At 51.8% G+C, this 15,914-nt stretch overlaps 1 protein-coding gene across 1 annotated transcript; it reads left to right on the top strand.

Moving 5' to 3' along the window:
- Window positions 1-1,773: 1,773 nt before the first annotated feature.
- On the top strand, window positions 1,774-2,706 carry LOC141726552 (olfactory receptor 14A16-like). Its single transcript, XM_074531477.1, has one exon. It carries the CDS (start codon window positions 1,774-1,776, stop codon window positions 2,704-2,706), a length of 933 nt encoding a protein of 310 aa, XP_074387578.1.
- The last annotated feature ends 13,208 nt before the right edge of the window (window positions 2,707-15,914 follow it).

Raw genomic sequence — 15,914 nt, 5'->3', positions numbered from 1 at the left:
ATAGTTACAATACTATAATCCTTACTTAACTCTAATAACCTCTTAACTCTATTAAACCACTATTATATTCTTATATAGCTTTAATCCTGAATTAAATCTGGTATGTTTCCCTACCTTTCTCTTAATAACCTGACTGTCTAAATATATTCCTAAAATGCTGTATAGTCCTATTCTTTTATATAGTCCTGAAATACTATATAGCCTTCTAGGAACTGGACGTATAGGAGCATTTTGGGTTTTGAGAATGAGCAGAATATGAGCAGTCATTATAAAAAGTGAAGGCAAAGAAGCCTTTGGACCTACTCCAATGGGTTGACCCAGGGGTGGGTAACTAGGGAAACTGAATCTCCTTTTGGATGTTCCTGTTAAATATCCTAATTAATCAACCTTAATAAATTGTTGAAATCAGGAGCTGGGTGTGCCCCATCCCCACTGGGACACCTGGAAGCTTCCAATACATGTCTGGTTGTTACTTTACTGTTCTAACACTGTTGCAAGGGTTTTTTGGTTTTTTTTTTCCTCTTTGGGTTACAGACAGCAGAGGGATGCCAGAAGCAGAACAGAAATTGTAATCCCAGAATCACAGAACATTCTGAGTTGAAAGGGACACACAGGATCATCAAAGGAATGTTTGAACATTTACAGGGACTCCAGAACTGCAACTTTGGGTGGCCAGTCTCTCTGCTGGGAGCCTCCCAAAGGGCCCTCAGCCACTCCTCAGCCCTAGACAGCAGCAGCATCACCTCTGCAGGGCCCAGCAGGGCTCTCCTGAGCTGCCCCTGCCCAGCTGCACACAGAGCCTGCCCCAGCCAGGGCCCTGCACACAGGCAGGTTTCTGTAGGGCCCCGGCCAGGGCACACAGGCTGGGATGGGCTCTGTGAGCGCTGGCAGGGACAAGGCTCCTCTCAGGAGGGAATGTCCAGGCCCAGGGAGATGCTCAGGGAAGGAGAGGGGGCTGAAGAGAGCAGTGCTGGGGGCAGGATGAGGGCACGGTTGGATTGTGGGAGGTGCCAGGCACAGGTGGGCACAGGAACACTGTCCTGAGTGCCCGGCTGTCTCTGCCCTGCCCTCCCAGGCACAGCACCACAGCATCTTCTCTTGGTTCTGCCCGGCCCTGATATTGTCCCTGTTATCTGCTGCTCTCAGGGAGGCTCTGGCATTTGCAGCAGCTGAGTCAGGCTCTGCCCTTGGCATTCCTGTCAGGCAGTGGTGTCCATGGGAATGGGGTGTCCAAGCTTCCCTGGCACCAGTGGGGCTATGGGCAAAGCAGTCCATGGGAAAGGGGAATGAGCTGAGCCCCCTCCCTGAGATCCCATCATGGGCACAGCCAGGGATCTCCTTGCTGTGCCCTTCCAAGCTCTGAGCTGCCCTCCTGGGTGCAAATCTGTGCCAGAGCCTCTGGGAGTTCCCTGAATGTCCCACGAGGAAGGGCAGAGCTGCCACAGCTGGGGAAATGCTGTTGGGTTTGCCCAGGGAGCCGTGAGTGTCCTTGGAACAAGGGGAGGCTGAGACCTTGCCCAGAGATCTTTAGAGAGGGTGAGACATTCAGGGATCCTCTGCTCTGGGCAGAGTTTGATTTATCCCAGGCTGACCCAGGAGTGTGATTGTGCTCTGACTGCAGCCAAAGGTTTCCCCACAGCAGGAAGAAGGTTGAGTGAGTCCCAGCAGTAGGGACTGTCTACAGGGAATGGCCCAGGTTTGGCTTCAAGCAGCCTCTCCTGACTTCTCACTGTCCTTTATCCATGAGCAGGTCCCCATGTGCAGCCCCAGCAAATGTCCAACAGCAGCTCCATCAGGCACTTCCTCCTGCTGGCATTGGCAGACACGCGGCAGCTGCAGATCCTGCAATTCTGCCTCTTGCTGGGCATCTCCCTGGCTGCCCTCCTGGGCAACGGCCTCATCATCAGCACCATAGCCTGCAGCCAGCACCTGCACACGCCCATGTTCTTCTTCCTGCTCAACCTGGCCCTCAGCGACCTGGGCTCCATCTGCACCACTGTCCCCAAAGCCATGCACAATTCCCTCTGGGACACCAGGGACATCTCCTACACTGGATGTGCTACACAGGTTTTTCTGCTGATCTTCTTCATGGGAGCAGAGTATTTTCTCCTGACCATCATGTGCTACGACCGCTACGTGTCCATCTGCAAACCCCTGCACTATGGGACCCTCCTGGGCAGCAGAGCTTGTGCCCACATGGCAGCAGCTACCTGGGCCACTGCCTTTCTCAACGCTCTTCTGCACACAGCCAATATATTTTCCCTGCCCCTGTGCCATGGCAATGCCCTGGGCCAGTTCTTCTGTGAAATCCCCGCCATTCTCAAACTTTCCTGCTCACACTCAAAGCTCAGGGAATTAGGGCCTCTTGTGTTTTCCATCTTTGTAACAATTGGTTGTTTTGTGTTCATTGTTTTCTCCTATGTGCAGATCTTCAGGGCTGTGCTGAGGATCCCCTCTGAGCAGGGACAGCACAAAGCCTTTTCCACCTGCCTCCCTCACCTGGCTGTGCTCTCCCTGTTCCTCAGCACTGGCACATTTGCTCACCTGAAGCCCCCCTCCATGTCCTCCCCATCCCTGGATCTGGCCCTATCAGTTCTGTACTCAGTAGTGCCTCCAGCCCTGAATCCCCTGATCTACAGCCTGAGGAACCAGGAGCTCAAGGCTGCAGTGTGGAGACTGATGACTGGATGGTTTCAGGAACATTAAACTGCTGGCCAATTTCTGCCAATCACTTGTAATAAAAGTCATCTTTATACTTCTTGTTGGTTTGGTTGTGGTGGTATTTTTCCCTTCGTTTTAGGTGTTCATAATTTCCACAAAGAAAAGCCATTCCTTGCACCATTTCTCATTTTGTTTCTCTCCACCTTCCCCATGGCCACAGACTGTGTCAATGAGGGTCTGTGCGCCTCGTGACTTTGAAGGAACTAAAGGATCTTGCAGCAAAGTTTTCTGCACAGATGCCCTTTTGTTGCCTTTTCTGGAGCTGCAGCAGCAATGTCTGTGTGCAGAGCTGGGGGCAGATCAGTGCTGGCCCAGCAGCTGTGCCCAGCAGCAGCAGCACTTGGTGTTGGCAGTGCTGCTGCCGTGGCCCTGCCCCGCTGCCCTGGTGGCCCTGGTGTTGCTGCAGGGCCTGAGTGCTCTCGGGGCTGGGCACAGCCCTGGGGGTGGCAGTGCCGGGGCTGCAGCAGGGACAGGCCATGGGCACTGCTGGGGCAGCGCTGACGCCTCAGGCCATGGCCTGGGGGCTCCAGGCTCCTTGCCCAGGCTCTCTCAAGAACACACCCAGGCCAATGCTCAGCACAGAAAACCCCTGTGAGCAGCCCCAGGCTGGCTGTGGGTGGGCTGGGGGCAAACAGCATGGCTGGGGCTCTGCAAGGACCCTGGGGTAGACGGGAAGGATCAGCAGAGCAGGGGCTGATCCACCCCCAGTGCACTGCACAGCCCAGGGCAGAGTCCCAGACCATCCGCATGGAGCTGCCAACAACATCCCCCCTCTGCAGCCCTGGCCTCTCCCCAGCTCACACAGGTGCCCCATCCTTGCAGGCACAGACACAGCAGCACTGGCTCAGCAGCCCCTGTTTGCATTGCACAGAGCAGGGGGAGCACCCCCATGCTGTTGGTGTGGGGACATGAACCTGAGGGAGCACAAATGCCATCAGCCCCTGGGGCCAGCAAGGGCTTGGGCACGGCAGGGAAACCATTCAGGTTTATTGGGACAAACCTTGGAGTTCACCAATTCTAACCTGCACCCTAATGCCATATTGTCTGCCCTGAGCCTCCAGATTATAAAATCGCAGCTCTGTCTTGTCCTTTCAACCATACTTCTGTTCCAAAACCCTCACCAGCCTTTTTGCTCTTCTCTGGACACGCTCCAGCCCCTCCATGGCCTTCCTAAATTGGGGGCCCAGAACTGGTCGCAGCACTCGAGATGGGGCCTCACCAGTGCTGAGTGCAGGGGAAGAATCCCTGCCCTGCTCCTGCTGGCCACACCATTCCTGATCAAGGCCAGGAGCCATTGGCCTTCTTGGCCACCTGGGCACACTGATGCCTCATGTCCAGCCTGCTGTCCATCAGTCCCTGCAGGTCCCTTTCTGCCTGGCTGCTCTCCAGCCACTCTGTCCCCAGCCTGTAGCACTGCAGGGTTTGTTGTGGCCAAAGTGCAGGACCCGGCACTTGGTCTTGTTCAACCTCACATTTTTGGATTTGGGCCCTGGATCCAGCCTGTCCAGGTCCCTCTGCAGAGCCCTCCTACCCTCCAGCAGATCCACACTCACACCCAGTGTGGTGTCATCTGCAAATTTGCTGATGCTGGACTCAGTCCCCTCATGCAGATCATCAATGCAGGTATTGAAATCCACGCTGGCTGGCTCTGATCCCTCAGCCATCCTGTGGGTGCCCTGTGATGGCACTCAGGGTGATCTGTTCCATAACCTTGCCAGGCACCCAGGTCAGGCTGACAGGCCTGGAGTTCCCCAGCTCCCCCTTCCAGCCCTGCTTGGGGATGGGCTCACACTGGCACCTCCAGTGCTCTGGGACCTCCCTGCTGAGCCAGCACTGATGGTAAATGATGGAGAGCAGCTTGGGGAGCTCATCTACAGCTCCCTCATCCCCCTGGGATGGATCCCATCTGCTCCCAGAGACATCTGTGAGCATCTGAGTGGCTTAGCATGTCCCCAGCTGCTTCTTCCTGGATTACAGGGGGCTGTTCTTATCCCTGTGCCCATCCACCAGCTCAGGAGAACACTTGTCTTGAGGACAACCTGTCTTATTCTTGAAAACTGAGGCAAAGAAGGGGTTAAATACCTCAGCCTTTTCCTCATCTTTAGTAAGCATATCCCCCCAAAATGGAATGGAGGTTGTCCTTACCCCTCCTTTTGCCATTAATGCATTAATAAAAATATTTTTAATATCCTTCAAAGAAGTAGCCAGTGGTTATTACGCTTTCAGCTCTCTTTAATTTTCTTTCTGCATTGTCTTGGTTTGGAAAGTCAGGTGTCCTCTAAGGAAGGCAGGAGCCTCCCCTGAAATGGAAAATGTAAACCCCTTCCCTCCAAATTGTTATCAATTTGAATATAACTGGGCTCTCCGGCAAAAATATGGGAGTAGGAATAACAGTTCCTTATTAGGAAAGTAAAAAAAATTATGAAATAAAACAATGCAGTAAACCAAAACAACACTGACAGAGTCAGAACACAACCTGACACCCTGTGGGTCAGGGTGTTGGTAGCTGTCCAATTGGAATTGTGGCTGCAGCCCTCCTGGAGTGTCAGGGGTGGTTCTGCTGGAGCAGGGATCCTGTAGAATGCTGTAGTCTTCCTCTGAAGATCCACTGGAAGAGGCAGCTGCTGTTCCTCTGGGAAATCCAGTGGAGAAGCTATTCTGGTGTTCCAGAAACTCAAGATTATATCCAGGTAGGAATGCTTGGCTCCTCCCTCTGGGCAGAGCATCTCCCAATGGGATGCTATAGTTCTTATCAGCCATGCAGTGACATTCAATAGCCCATTATCAGCAGATGTCTCCCCAGAGGGAGTAGTGGTTGTGGAAGAGATAAGGAAAACTGCCCACTTGACCACTGCCATACAGATGGCAAATAGAATCCATCTTGCCTTGCAATCTGGGACATGCATGACCTAACAACATCCTAAACACTTCCTTAATTGCCTGCCGCTCTGTGCAATGATGATGCACCCTCTTTTTTCCCTTGAGTTCCTGGAAAAAGTTCCATGTCCAGCCAGGCCAGTAATTTTCCTGGGTAGCTCACTTTTTGACCCAGAGGAACAGGCTGTTCCTTCTTTTTCAAGATTTCTTTCTTGAAGTGCGTTCATCCTTCCTGGAACCCTTTGTTTTTAAGGGCTGTTTCCCTTTAAAATATCGGTATCAGATTTGGTATTTTCCAAATTTACATCGTCAATAGGCCAAAGTCTGCTCTTATTGGTGCAGTGCATAAGATTTGTTGATGCCTCTCCTTTCACAGATTATTTAAAAAGTCAATAATTTCATGGTCACTGTGCCCCAACAGCCTCTGACCACCACACCTCCCACCAGCCCTTCTCTGTTTGTGACCAGCAGGAGACAGAGCTTTCCTTGGCAGTGGGAATTGCAGGAAACCTCCCCCAAGTGCAGCTTGGAAGGTTCAGCCTGGAGCTGAGGAGAAAGCAAAGTCCCTCGCAGGGCAGAATGTTGGTGCTGGAGGTGTGGCAGCGTGAGGCTGGGCCATGGCCGGGCTCTGTGTACCAGGAGCTGGCAGCGCTGGGTGCAGGGAGCCCAGGGAGGGCACAGAAACGCTGGGTGAGAAATGCTGGGGCACAGCGAGATGGGCGAGTGCAGCCGGCCAGGGCAGAGAAGCAGCACACCCAGGGGGCACAGCCTGCAGGACAGATGGCCAAGGGCTGGGCATGGCTGTCAGGGCCACAGGCTCCCAGGCCTTTGTGCCATGGGCTCGGGCAGTGCCTCTGGAGGCCCCACAGGAGGAACTTTCCTGGCAGGGGCTGCACTCTGGTTCTCCCTCGGCCTCCCTGGGGAGGCTGGCAGGGGCTGCAGGTTGATGCCATTTGTCCTTGCTGGCCCTCACATCCCCCTGGCCCACCAAGAGCCCCGAGGCAGCCGTGAGGGACAGGCCCTGCTGTCCCAGGCTGGGCTCAGGGCATGGCCTTTCTGCTTCCCCCAACCAGCCCAGGCTTGGCTCAGCATTGCAGTTCCCTGCTCAGAGCCTTGGGCTCCCTGCAATCCTGGCCTCAAGGATCTGCTGTCACCAGGCCCTGGGCAGCCTTTGGCACTCCCTGCCCTCACTGGGGCCCAGCCATGCTCCAAGGCACTTGGAGTTTTGCTGCTGATTCCTTGAGCAGCTTCTTCATCCTTCTCTGCGCGCAAGATGCTCCTGGACCCAGCCCCAAATCCAGCGTGGGGCTGATTAAAATACAGAAAGCCCTCAGGAGCTCTTTGTCTCCCTTCCATTGTCTTCCAGTCTCCAGGGCTTCTGCAGTGATTGGGATCAGTTTGGAGTTCTCTTCAGGAGGGAGATTCCAAAGTGTACATCATGACTTTTGGTTTTAGTCAAGCGAATATATTTCTACTTTTCATTTCAGAGAAGAGGGGATAGAAGCATTCCCCAGGTGATTTTGATGCTGAATGTCTCCTTAGGAGGTCTGGGCACGGAGAAGAATGAGCCCCTTGCCGGCTGAGCCTGTTTGGCCAAGCTGCTCCTCACCCCCAGCCTCACAATGTCTGACATCGCCCACCTGGGACTGACATCCCAAAACATAAAAAAAAATATGCATTTTACTTGAAAATAAAAATATAATATTTACTAAAATTCTAGGTATATTTTTCTTGTTTATAATAATATTATTCAATATTTTTATTACCCAGTTTCTAAATTTATATGAAAACTAAATACATTTTTAGCAACCAAAAGAATTCTTCCTCATTGGCTTTAAGTGCTATGTTTGCCCAATTATCCCATCATAAAAAGGCCAAATAATCTTAAAAGTAGTAACAATTTTAATTGAATAGATAAGATAAAAAATATAAAATTGGATACAATATAATTCAATTAAAATAAGGGATAATTTGGTTCAAATAATAGCGCATAAGCAAGAGATACCGCGGGGTACGAAGGGCAGAGTTCAATGACCCTTGTCACTTCACATACAAGCTTGCCAAGTGAAAATCACCCCTTATATGCCATGTGTCAATGCCATCTCCCCCGATTTTCGGTTCGTCACTTTTCTGTCTCTGCCTTCATTACCACCCTTATCACGCATGTGCCACCACTCGGTTTGGTGGTCGGACAAGTCTTTGGGGGTCGTCACTGATGAAGGCCCTGTAGTCTTCTTCGTTGTCCTTTAATTCACCTTTGGGTTACACATGCGCATCAAGCCAGTAAAATGTAAACCAAGACTAACGTATCACTGCATCTACATATCAAGGCAATAAATCCCTTATAATTAACATTTTCTGGGACTGAAGCAGGTTCTTGGTCATTTTTAGCAACTATATCTTCAGCTTCTTTCCTGTGGTCCTTGAGAACATCTGCTGGGAAAGGTGGGGGGGGGTGTGGAGCCCCCCCTTTCCCTCTCCTCTTTGGCATTACTATTTTTACCTTCTTTTATTATTTCCAGATATCAGTTACTGTATAAATATTGTTTACTATTTCAATTTTTATCAGCACGAATCACACCTATTTACCACATAAGTAACATATTCCCTTAACTAATTAATTGACAACTATCAGTTATTGATTTCTCCTTCTTTTTGTTAATAATTTAACACGTCTATAATTTTTTATTGGTTTCTCACACAGGGTCAAGGGGGGAACTCTGGGGTCCCTGGAGACATTTCTGGAATACATTTGGGGCAGTTTTGGGTCTGGGGAGGGAATTCAGAAAGAACTTGAGGGTTTGGAGGACACTTAGGGGAGCCAGGTGGGCACTTGGAGGGGCACTCAGGGATTCTGAGGGACAGTTCGGGGTCTGGGGCAGCACTTGGGGGTCCAGGGGGGCCCTTGGAGGTCAGGGAAGGGGAATTTGGGGCCCTTCAGGGTCTAGGCGAGCCCTTGGAGGGCTCTGATGGGGCTCTCTGGGGTGCGGGGGGTGATGGGAGTTGTAGGCGCGGGTATCATACAGTTAAATGGGGCTGCGGAGCATCATGGGAGTTCTAGGCACAGCTGCAATGGCTCTCAGTGGGGCACGGGGCACAATAGGAGATGAAATGCTGGCTGGAATAGCGCCAGACATTCGCCGCGGAGCATGATGGGAGCTGTAGTCCCGGAAGTGGTTTGAACGCAGCGTTTTGGGGTCCGGGAAGGCTCTTGGTGTGATAAACGAATTGACCAAATTTAAGAACCGTATAATTATCTTTATTATTATGCAAGCAAGAATAAGCAAGGTTCAGCGCTGGGCGGCCAGGAGTCCCCGCTCCTCTTAGGCGCGCACCTTTCCCCCTTTAAAGTTTGCTTTTTATTGTCCCTTTCTTCCGGATTCCTGGATGACGTCTTCTGCGCTTGCTCCTCCGGTTGCTAGGGGGTCTTTTTCTGCCTTCTGGTGGTCGTGGGATGAAGGCCCCAAGTCTTCCTCTTTGACCGCTTTCCTTATAAGGCATATCTATAAGTCTAAATTCTACAAGTTAAGCAATTCTTGCAAGGTTAATAATTGTTACCAGATGTGGCAGTATCTAGTTTCAGAGGGTCTCCTATATCTATGGTGAAATAAACAGGGCCAGGAGACTTCTTCTCCTTTTTAATGCCTTTATTAAAAGGGATCAGCTCAGGATTGGGCGGCTCGGTAGGGCTGCAATCCCCGTTGCGTCTCCCAGGGCGACTCAGAGGAGGAGGATATGCGCAGCTCTGCCCACTAGGGGCAGAGCCGGGGGATCCAGTCCTCGTGGGAGCCTCTAGGGCGTGATGTCCCCGTCAGATGTTACCCCTCCCAGCGTCTCCCAGCTACCTGGTCCCGGCATTGGGACGACTCCCTGCTCAGGGCAAGAGGGACTCCGCATCTCTGCAGGCTCAGCACTTGGCTCCTCATGTCCAGACATCACTTTAGTCCATCATGGCCTTCCTCCCCTCCTCCTGGTTAGGAGGATCCAGCTGGGATCCGTTAGTGGCAATTTCTGTTCACCTGATGGCACCTGGGGTCCTGGATGGTTATCTTTCTCCCAAATTCTTATGCCAGCCACCCTAATCATCTGGACCTCTTCTGGGGAAAATAATATACTCAGGATGGAATTCATCTCCCCCCAAGTGTAGATATTTGGACCTAGAATTTGATCCACTTGGTTAGCTATGCCCACTGGGTCCTCAACTAAATGCCCCAACTCTTTCCTGAATCCTCTCACCTCAGAAGCTGTTAGGGGAGCATTCACAAAGCCAACACCTCCTGCTACTCCTCCCATAGGAACCTCTCTGAGGGGAAAGAGTCTCTCTGCCTTGGAGGTCTTGGATCTGGTGCTACAGTACGGCCCATCTTCAGATGCCAAACTACTTTGAGGGATATCTGGGTTACCTTGAACTTTCTGCCCATCAGCAGGTGTATTTGCTGATAGCTGTTTATCGGGCGAAGAGGCATTTGTGTCCCAACTAGGAGGAGGTAAAGGGACAGCAATAGGAGGGGGAAAAGAGCCTGAGTGGATATTAAGTGCAGCTGGAGAAGGGGTGGAGAATGCAGCAGGTGGAGTAGGCACTTGTGGTGGTGCAGAAGGGACTGGAGGGGATACTGGGTTTATCATAGCGGAAGCTGAAGAGGTAGAAGGAGGAGTTTGAGCAGGTGGTAATGAGATGGCAGCCAGGGGAAGAACTGGACCTGCCATTTGAGGTGCTTGAAGAAGAGGATTATATGGTGGAGGGGCAGAAGGAGGCAGATAATCCAGGGGATCCCATCTTTTACTAGTCCTATCATCCCCTCTTTCATTCCCCTCTTTCCTCCTCTGTACCTTACAAATTCGCACCCCTTCATCCCCAACAGTGCTCTTTAACCAGCAGGCTACATACAATAATTGCTCAGGATCAGTATCCCCTCGAGCCGTCAGATAATTATTTAATAGCTGGCACATCCACTTATCCTTTGTCCCACACCAAGGCCATCCTCCTTGTATCTCTAATTCTGGCCACACTTCCATACAATAATGGATCATTTTCGCTTTATCTAATCCCTCCGTGGCCTCTATAGAATCCCATTTTACTAACAGTTCTCCTAAGGGACTACTGGGATGTATATACCTCAGTCTCTTACCGGTCTTTCTACTATTACACCCTCCCATTTTACAGGTCTTAACAGTAAAAAAATCCCAAAGGTGCCTTTACTGACCGGTAATTTCAAAAAAGAATCTTCTTTGAGGAGCTTCAGCCTCCTCCACTGAACTTCAAAATTTCTGCCTGATGCTCAGGACTTTATACTGAAACAACTGCCCAATCTCTTGATTGCCTAACTTTCCCCACGTCAGGTCTTACATCTATTGGGACTTGAACACACGAAACCTCGGCCTAAGAATCCGGGTCGTGCCTGACTCCCTCAGTCAGGAAAAACAACTGCCTGATTTTTAGTTTGCCTAACCCGCCAATTTTTAGGCTTCACCGTATCAGGACTTAAAAGCAAACCACAGCCTCCTTCGCTGGGGTTTTTGCCTGGCTCCTGTGCCAGGACTTACTTTTGCCTGCAGGGCTTGTGAGCTACCCGAATCCTTCTCGAGACTGACAAAATCTTACGTGGATCCTCCTCGAGACTTACAAATGCTACCCGAATCCTTCTCGGGACTGACAAATCTGCCTGACTTCCCTCTATCAGGACCTATTTTGGGTGCGTGCCACTCATACAAATATTCCCTCCGCACGCCCGGAGTGGGGGGGCCCTTTATTCTCCCTTGGGAGACGACTCACTCACGCTAATTCCAAGCTCCATTCCCTGTTCCCAGCCGGCTCCTTCGCAGGAATCCGGAAACGCGGTACTGAGAGGTCTGCTCTCACTTCGAAGGTCCGGCTGCCGGCCTTCGTCTCATTCACACACACATGCGCACGTCTCCCACTCCCGCCACCGGCTTTCTCACCAATCCGGTGCTCCGGTGCTCCTCTGCGTCGCTGCTCCTGAGCCGATCCCTCTGGTCCTGGTAGCCAGCTGTCCTGAAGTTCCAAGATGGCCAGTCTTGAGTCTTCTTGCGGCGTGGCTATCCCGGACGAGGGCCCAGCTGAAATAAACAGGGCCAGGAGACTTCTTCTCCTTTTTATGGCCTTTATTAAAAGTGATCAGCTCAGGATTGGGCGTCCCGGCAGGGCTGCAGTCCCCGTCGTGCCTCCCAGGGTGACTCAGAGGAGGAGGACATGCGCAGCTCTGTCCGCTAGGGGCAGAGCCAGGGGATCCAGTCCTCGTGAGAGCCTCTAGGGCGTGATGTCCCTTTGAGCCTCGGCGGCCCTCCTGGTCCCGGCGTTGGGACGACTCTCTGCTCAGGGCGAGAGGGGCTCCGAAGGTGTTCAGCATCTCTGCAGGCTCAGCACTCGGCTCCTCAAGTCCAGACATCACTTTAGTCTCTCAACTCTTATTTGGCTCATTGTTTTTGGGGTTTTCTCTGTGTCTCTGGAGTCGGGGTCCCACAAAGCATTCTGGACTTTGGAGTCACTTTGCATAACCCCCCCCACCCTCTCAGGTGGCTTCCCTATGCTGTAAGAGAGCACAGCCTCGGGGAAGGGCCATCCACCGCACCCAGCCAGGCCTTTTACTAATACAAAAGAGGAGATAAGCCTTAACGACCCGGTATTACAATAACAAAGCACTAAGAATCTGGCAGAGACCAATCTGGCTTCATCCCTGTAACTCTTTCTCACAAAAAAAATATTAACCGAATTTTTGTTCATAACAATGGATTGCTGAGCTTCTTTTGTAATTCTTTGCTAATGATGATGTGCTTTGTTGAGCTTATCCTTTTGTAAATCTTTGCAGCTGTGCATGATATAAAATGACACAATTCCTTAAGTTGGTGTCTGTGTCTTTGGTAGTGACCCTGCCCACTGGGGACACAGGCCCGCCTCTTGCCTAAGTGTTCCTTGGGAAGGCAAAAGCTCTCACTCTAAAATTCCCCCCTTCCTCTTTGTTACCCCCCTTCATACCCTGAGCATGATGTGCTCTGGTCTGGGCTATGCCAGGGTCAGTTGGGGTCCCCTGTTCTGGCTGTGTCCCCTGCCCAGCTCCCCCGCAGCCCCAGCCCCTCCCCAGCATGGCTGCCGAGGGGCAGGACAGGCCTTGGCTGTGCTGCAGCTCAGCAAGAACAAAACCATCTCTGCGTGCTCAGCCCTGTGCTCAGCACCCGGCCCAGCAGTGTCTCAGTGCCAGGGGCTGTGCCCTCAGTCCCTGCCAGGGGTTTCCATCGCAACGCCAGGCCAGGTGACCCAGGTGTCCCCCCCCCCCAGTGCCGGTTGCCATGGAAACAGTGCCCAGCCCTGCCCCTTTCTGTCTGGCTGACCTGGCCTTTGGCCCTGGCAGTGCCGTTGGCTGCTGGTTCCTGGTGCCTGAGCGGCCAGTGCGGCACAGGGCAGGTGGCCATGGCACAGCCCCCAGCAAGGGATCCCCTCTGGCCCTGGGCACTGACATCAGCCCTGAGCAAGGGCCCAGGGCAGCCTTCCATGGCCACCAACCATCACAACGGCTCCGGGCACTGGTTGCCATGGCACCAAACCAAGGAACAGGTCCCTGTGGCCGTTGCCATGGCATCTGGTGTCACCAACGAGTGTCACTGATATTGTACCTGGAACAGACCTGGCAGCGCTTTGTCCCAGGGTTGCCATGGCAGCTGAGGACAGCAGCAGCTGGTGCTCTGCAAGGGCCCTGGGACAGGCGGGAAGGAGCAGCAGAGCAGGGGCTGATCCATCCCCAGTGCGCTGCACAGCCCAGGGCAGCGTCCCAGAGTGTCCTCATGGAGCTGCCAACAACATCCCCCCTCTGCAGCCCTGGCCTCTCCCCAGCTCACACAGGTGCCCCATCCTTGCAGGCACAGACACGGCAGCACTGGCTCAACAGCCCCTGTTTGCATTGCACAGAGCAGGGGGAGCACCCCCATGCTGTTGCTGTGTGGGGACATGAACCTGAGGGAGCACAAATGCCATCAGCCCCTGGGGCCAGCAAGGGCTGGGGGATGGCAGGGAAACCACCCAGGTTTGTCCTGGCCTCTGCAGTCAGCCAGAAAGTATGTTCCCATCAGCTGGGAGTGCCCTGTGAGTGCCATCCTGTGGGTGCCCTGTGATGGCACTCAAGGTGATCTGTTCCATAACCTTGCCGGGCACCCAGGTCAGGCTGACAGGCCTGGAGCTCCCCAGATCCTCCTTCCAGCCCTTCTTGGGGATGGGCTCACACTGGCACCTCCAGTCCTCTGCGAGCTCCCTGCTGAGCCAGCACTGATGGTAAATGATGGAGCGCAGCCTGGGGAGCTCATCTACAGCTCCCTCATTGCCCTAGGATGGATCCTGTCTGATCCCATTCACCTGTGAGCATCTGAGTGGCTCAGCAGGTCACCCACTGCTTCCTCCTGGATTACAGGGGCTGTTCTGCTCCCTGTGCCCATCTACCAGCTCAGGAGAACACTTGTCCTGAGGATATCCTCTCCTAATATTGAAAATTGAAACAAACTAGGGGTAAAGTAGCTCAGCCTTTTCCTTATCTTTTGTTACTATATTCACCGCTGCATCCAATAAAGAGTAGATGTTCTCCTACTCCTCCTCCTTTTTGCTATTTTTTCTTTATTAAAACTTTTTTTATTCTTTTTGCAGAACCCTCCAGGTTAAGTTTTAATAGAGTTTTCAACTCTCAGCTTTACTTTCTGTATCACCCAGCAACATCCTTAAAGACTTCCTGAGTTGCTGCTCCTTTTTCCACCCCTGAGTCTCTAGAAAACCTCCATGCCCGGCCAGGCCAGTCATTTTCCTCACTAGCTCATCTTCTGCCGCACTGGGACAGGCTGCTTCTTCCCCTTTATGATTACTTTCTTGAAATGTGTCTGTCCTTCCAGGACCCCTTTGTTTTTAAGGGCTGTTTCCCTTAAAGCAATCAGTACCTGATTAGGTATTCCCCAAATCTGCAGCCTAACCAGGCCAAAGTCTGCCCTTCCTATTTCCAGGGCAGAAGTTTTGTTGCTGCCCCTCCCTCTTTCACAGAACATTGAACACTTCATTATTTCATGGTCACTGTGACCCAGGCAACCTCTGAGCCCCACATCTGCCACCAGCCCTTCTCTGTTTGTGAACAGCAGCAGACAGAGCTTTCCTTGGCAGGGGGAGTGTTACCAAAAATTTAGTAAAACAGAAAATTCCTTAACCCCAATGTAGCATTAGGAAGCAGCATTCTTTATTCAGCTGGATGCACAGGGGAGAGCTCCTCCCAAAGCTGTGCATGCTGAGTACAGGAAAGTTTCTCTTGATATTCTGTATTTTGCATACATATTCATTGATTGTCCTGGACTAAAAATACATATGATAATCATTTCTCCAAAATCATTAATATATTTCCCCTCCCCTTTACCCATGCATTCTCCTGTCCTGGGGGTCTCCCTGGTGGTCCCTGGTGCTCGTGGACCCCGAGTTCCCGTGGGCCTGGCTGAGCTGGCAGGGCACTGAGGCTGCTGAACTTCCAGTTCCCTTCTCACACAATGGGCACTGTGTGGTTTCCACAGGCCTGGGGTTGTGGAGAACAAGCTCCAGGTGTGAGCTCACCTGGTGAAGACAATTTATCATTTGGTACCATGTGGTCACAGAGTGGGCTATGACATCACAGAGTGGGTTAGGTGAGGTCATTGAGCAGCCATGGCATCATAGTCTGCCTCTGTGGCATCAGAGATCCAGCTGTGACATCACAGGGCAGAGGTCTGACATCACAGTGCAGACTATGGCATCACAGATGTTGGTGAATTTTGCTCAGACATGGCTTGAAGGAAAAAAAGGCCATGAAAAAATACAGCTGATGGAAAAGAAAAAGGCAGCTGTAAGCAGCAAATTCTCAAGCCTGATCCTGTAAACAACAAAATTCTCTGGCACGTTTCTGTAAACAGCAGCGTTCTCAGGCTTGGTTTTTAATAACAAGTAAATACCTTGTCCTTGGATAGTTATGGGAAGGCAAAGTGACAAACATGGAGGCCTTGAGAACCGTTCATAACAGGATGAGTAAAACAAGTCTTGGTCTCAATAACAAACCACAGGTATTGAAAACAAAAGGAGAGGTTCCTGTGTGATTTGTAGCCAATGATGAGCTCGGGTTTTGCAATATGTATGAACTTAATTAACACGCTTATAAAATGTGCATGTTGCATCAATAAATTGGAGTTCGATGCTTATCAGAGGATGGGTTGTCTCCCTTCGCTTCTACACACAGACTCTGGTGTGACATCATAGATCAGCTGTGTGACATTGGAGAATGGGCTGTGATATCCCAGAGGGGCGGTGTGAC

This window comes from Zonotrichia albicollis, chromosome 36 (assembly GCF_047830755.1).
Source record: "Zonotrichia albicollis isolate bZonAlb1 chromosome 36, bZonAlb1.hap1, whole genome shotgun sequence".
Lineage (NCBI taxonomy): Eukaryota > Metazoa > Chordata > Aves > Passeriformes > Passerellidae > Zonotrichia > Zonotrichia albicollis.
This window is presented reverse-complemented; position numbering and strand designations above follow the sequence as displayed.

Excerpts from the sequence above, each read along its gene's own strand:
- LOC141726552 (XM_074531477.1), top strand. The coding sequence starts at position 1,774 with ATGTCCAACAGCAGCTCCATCAGGCACTTCCTCCTGCTGGCATTGGCA.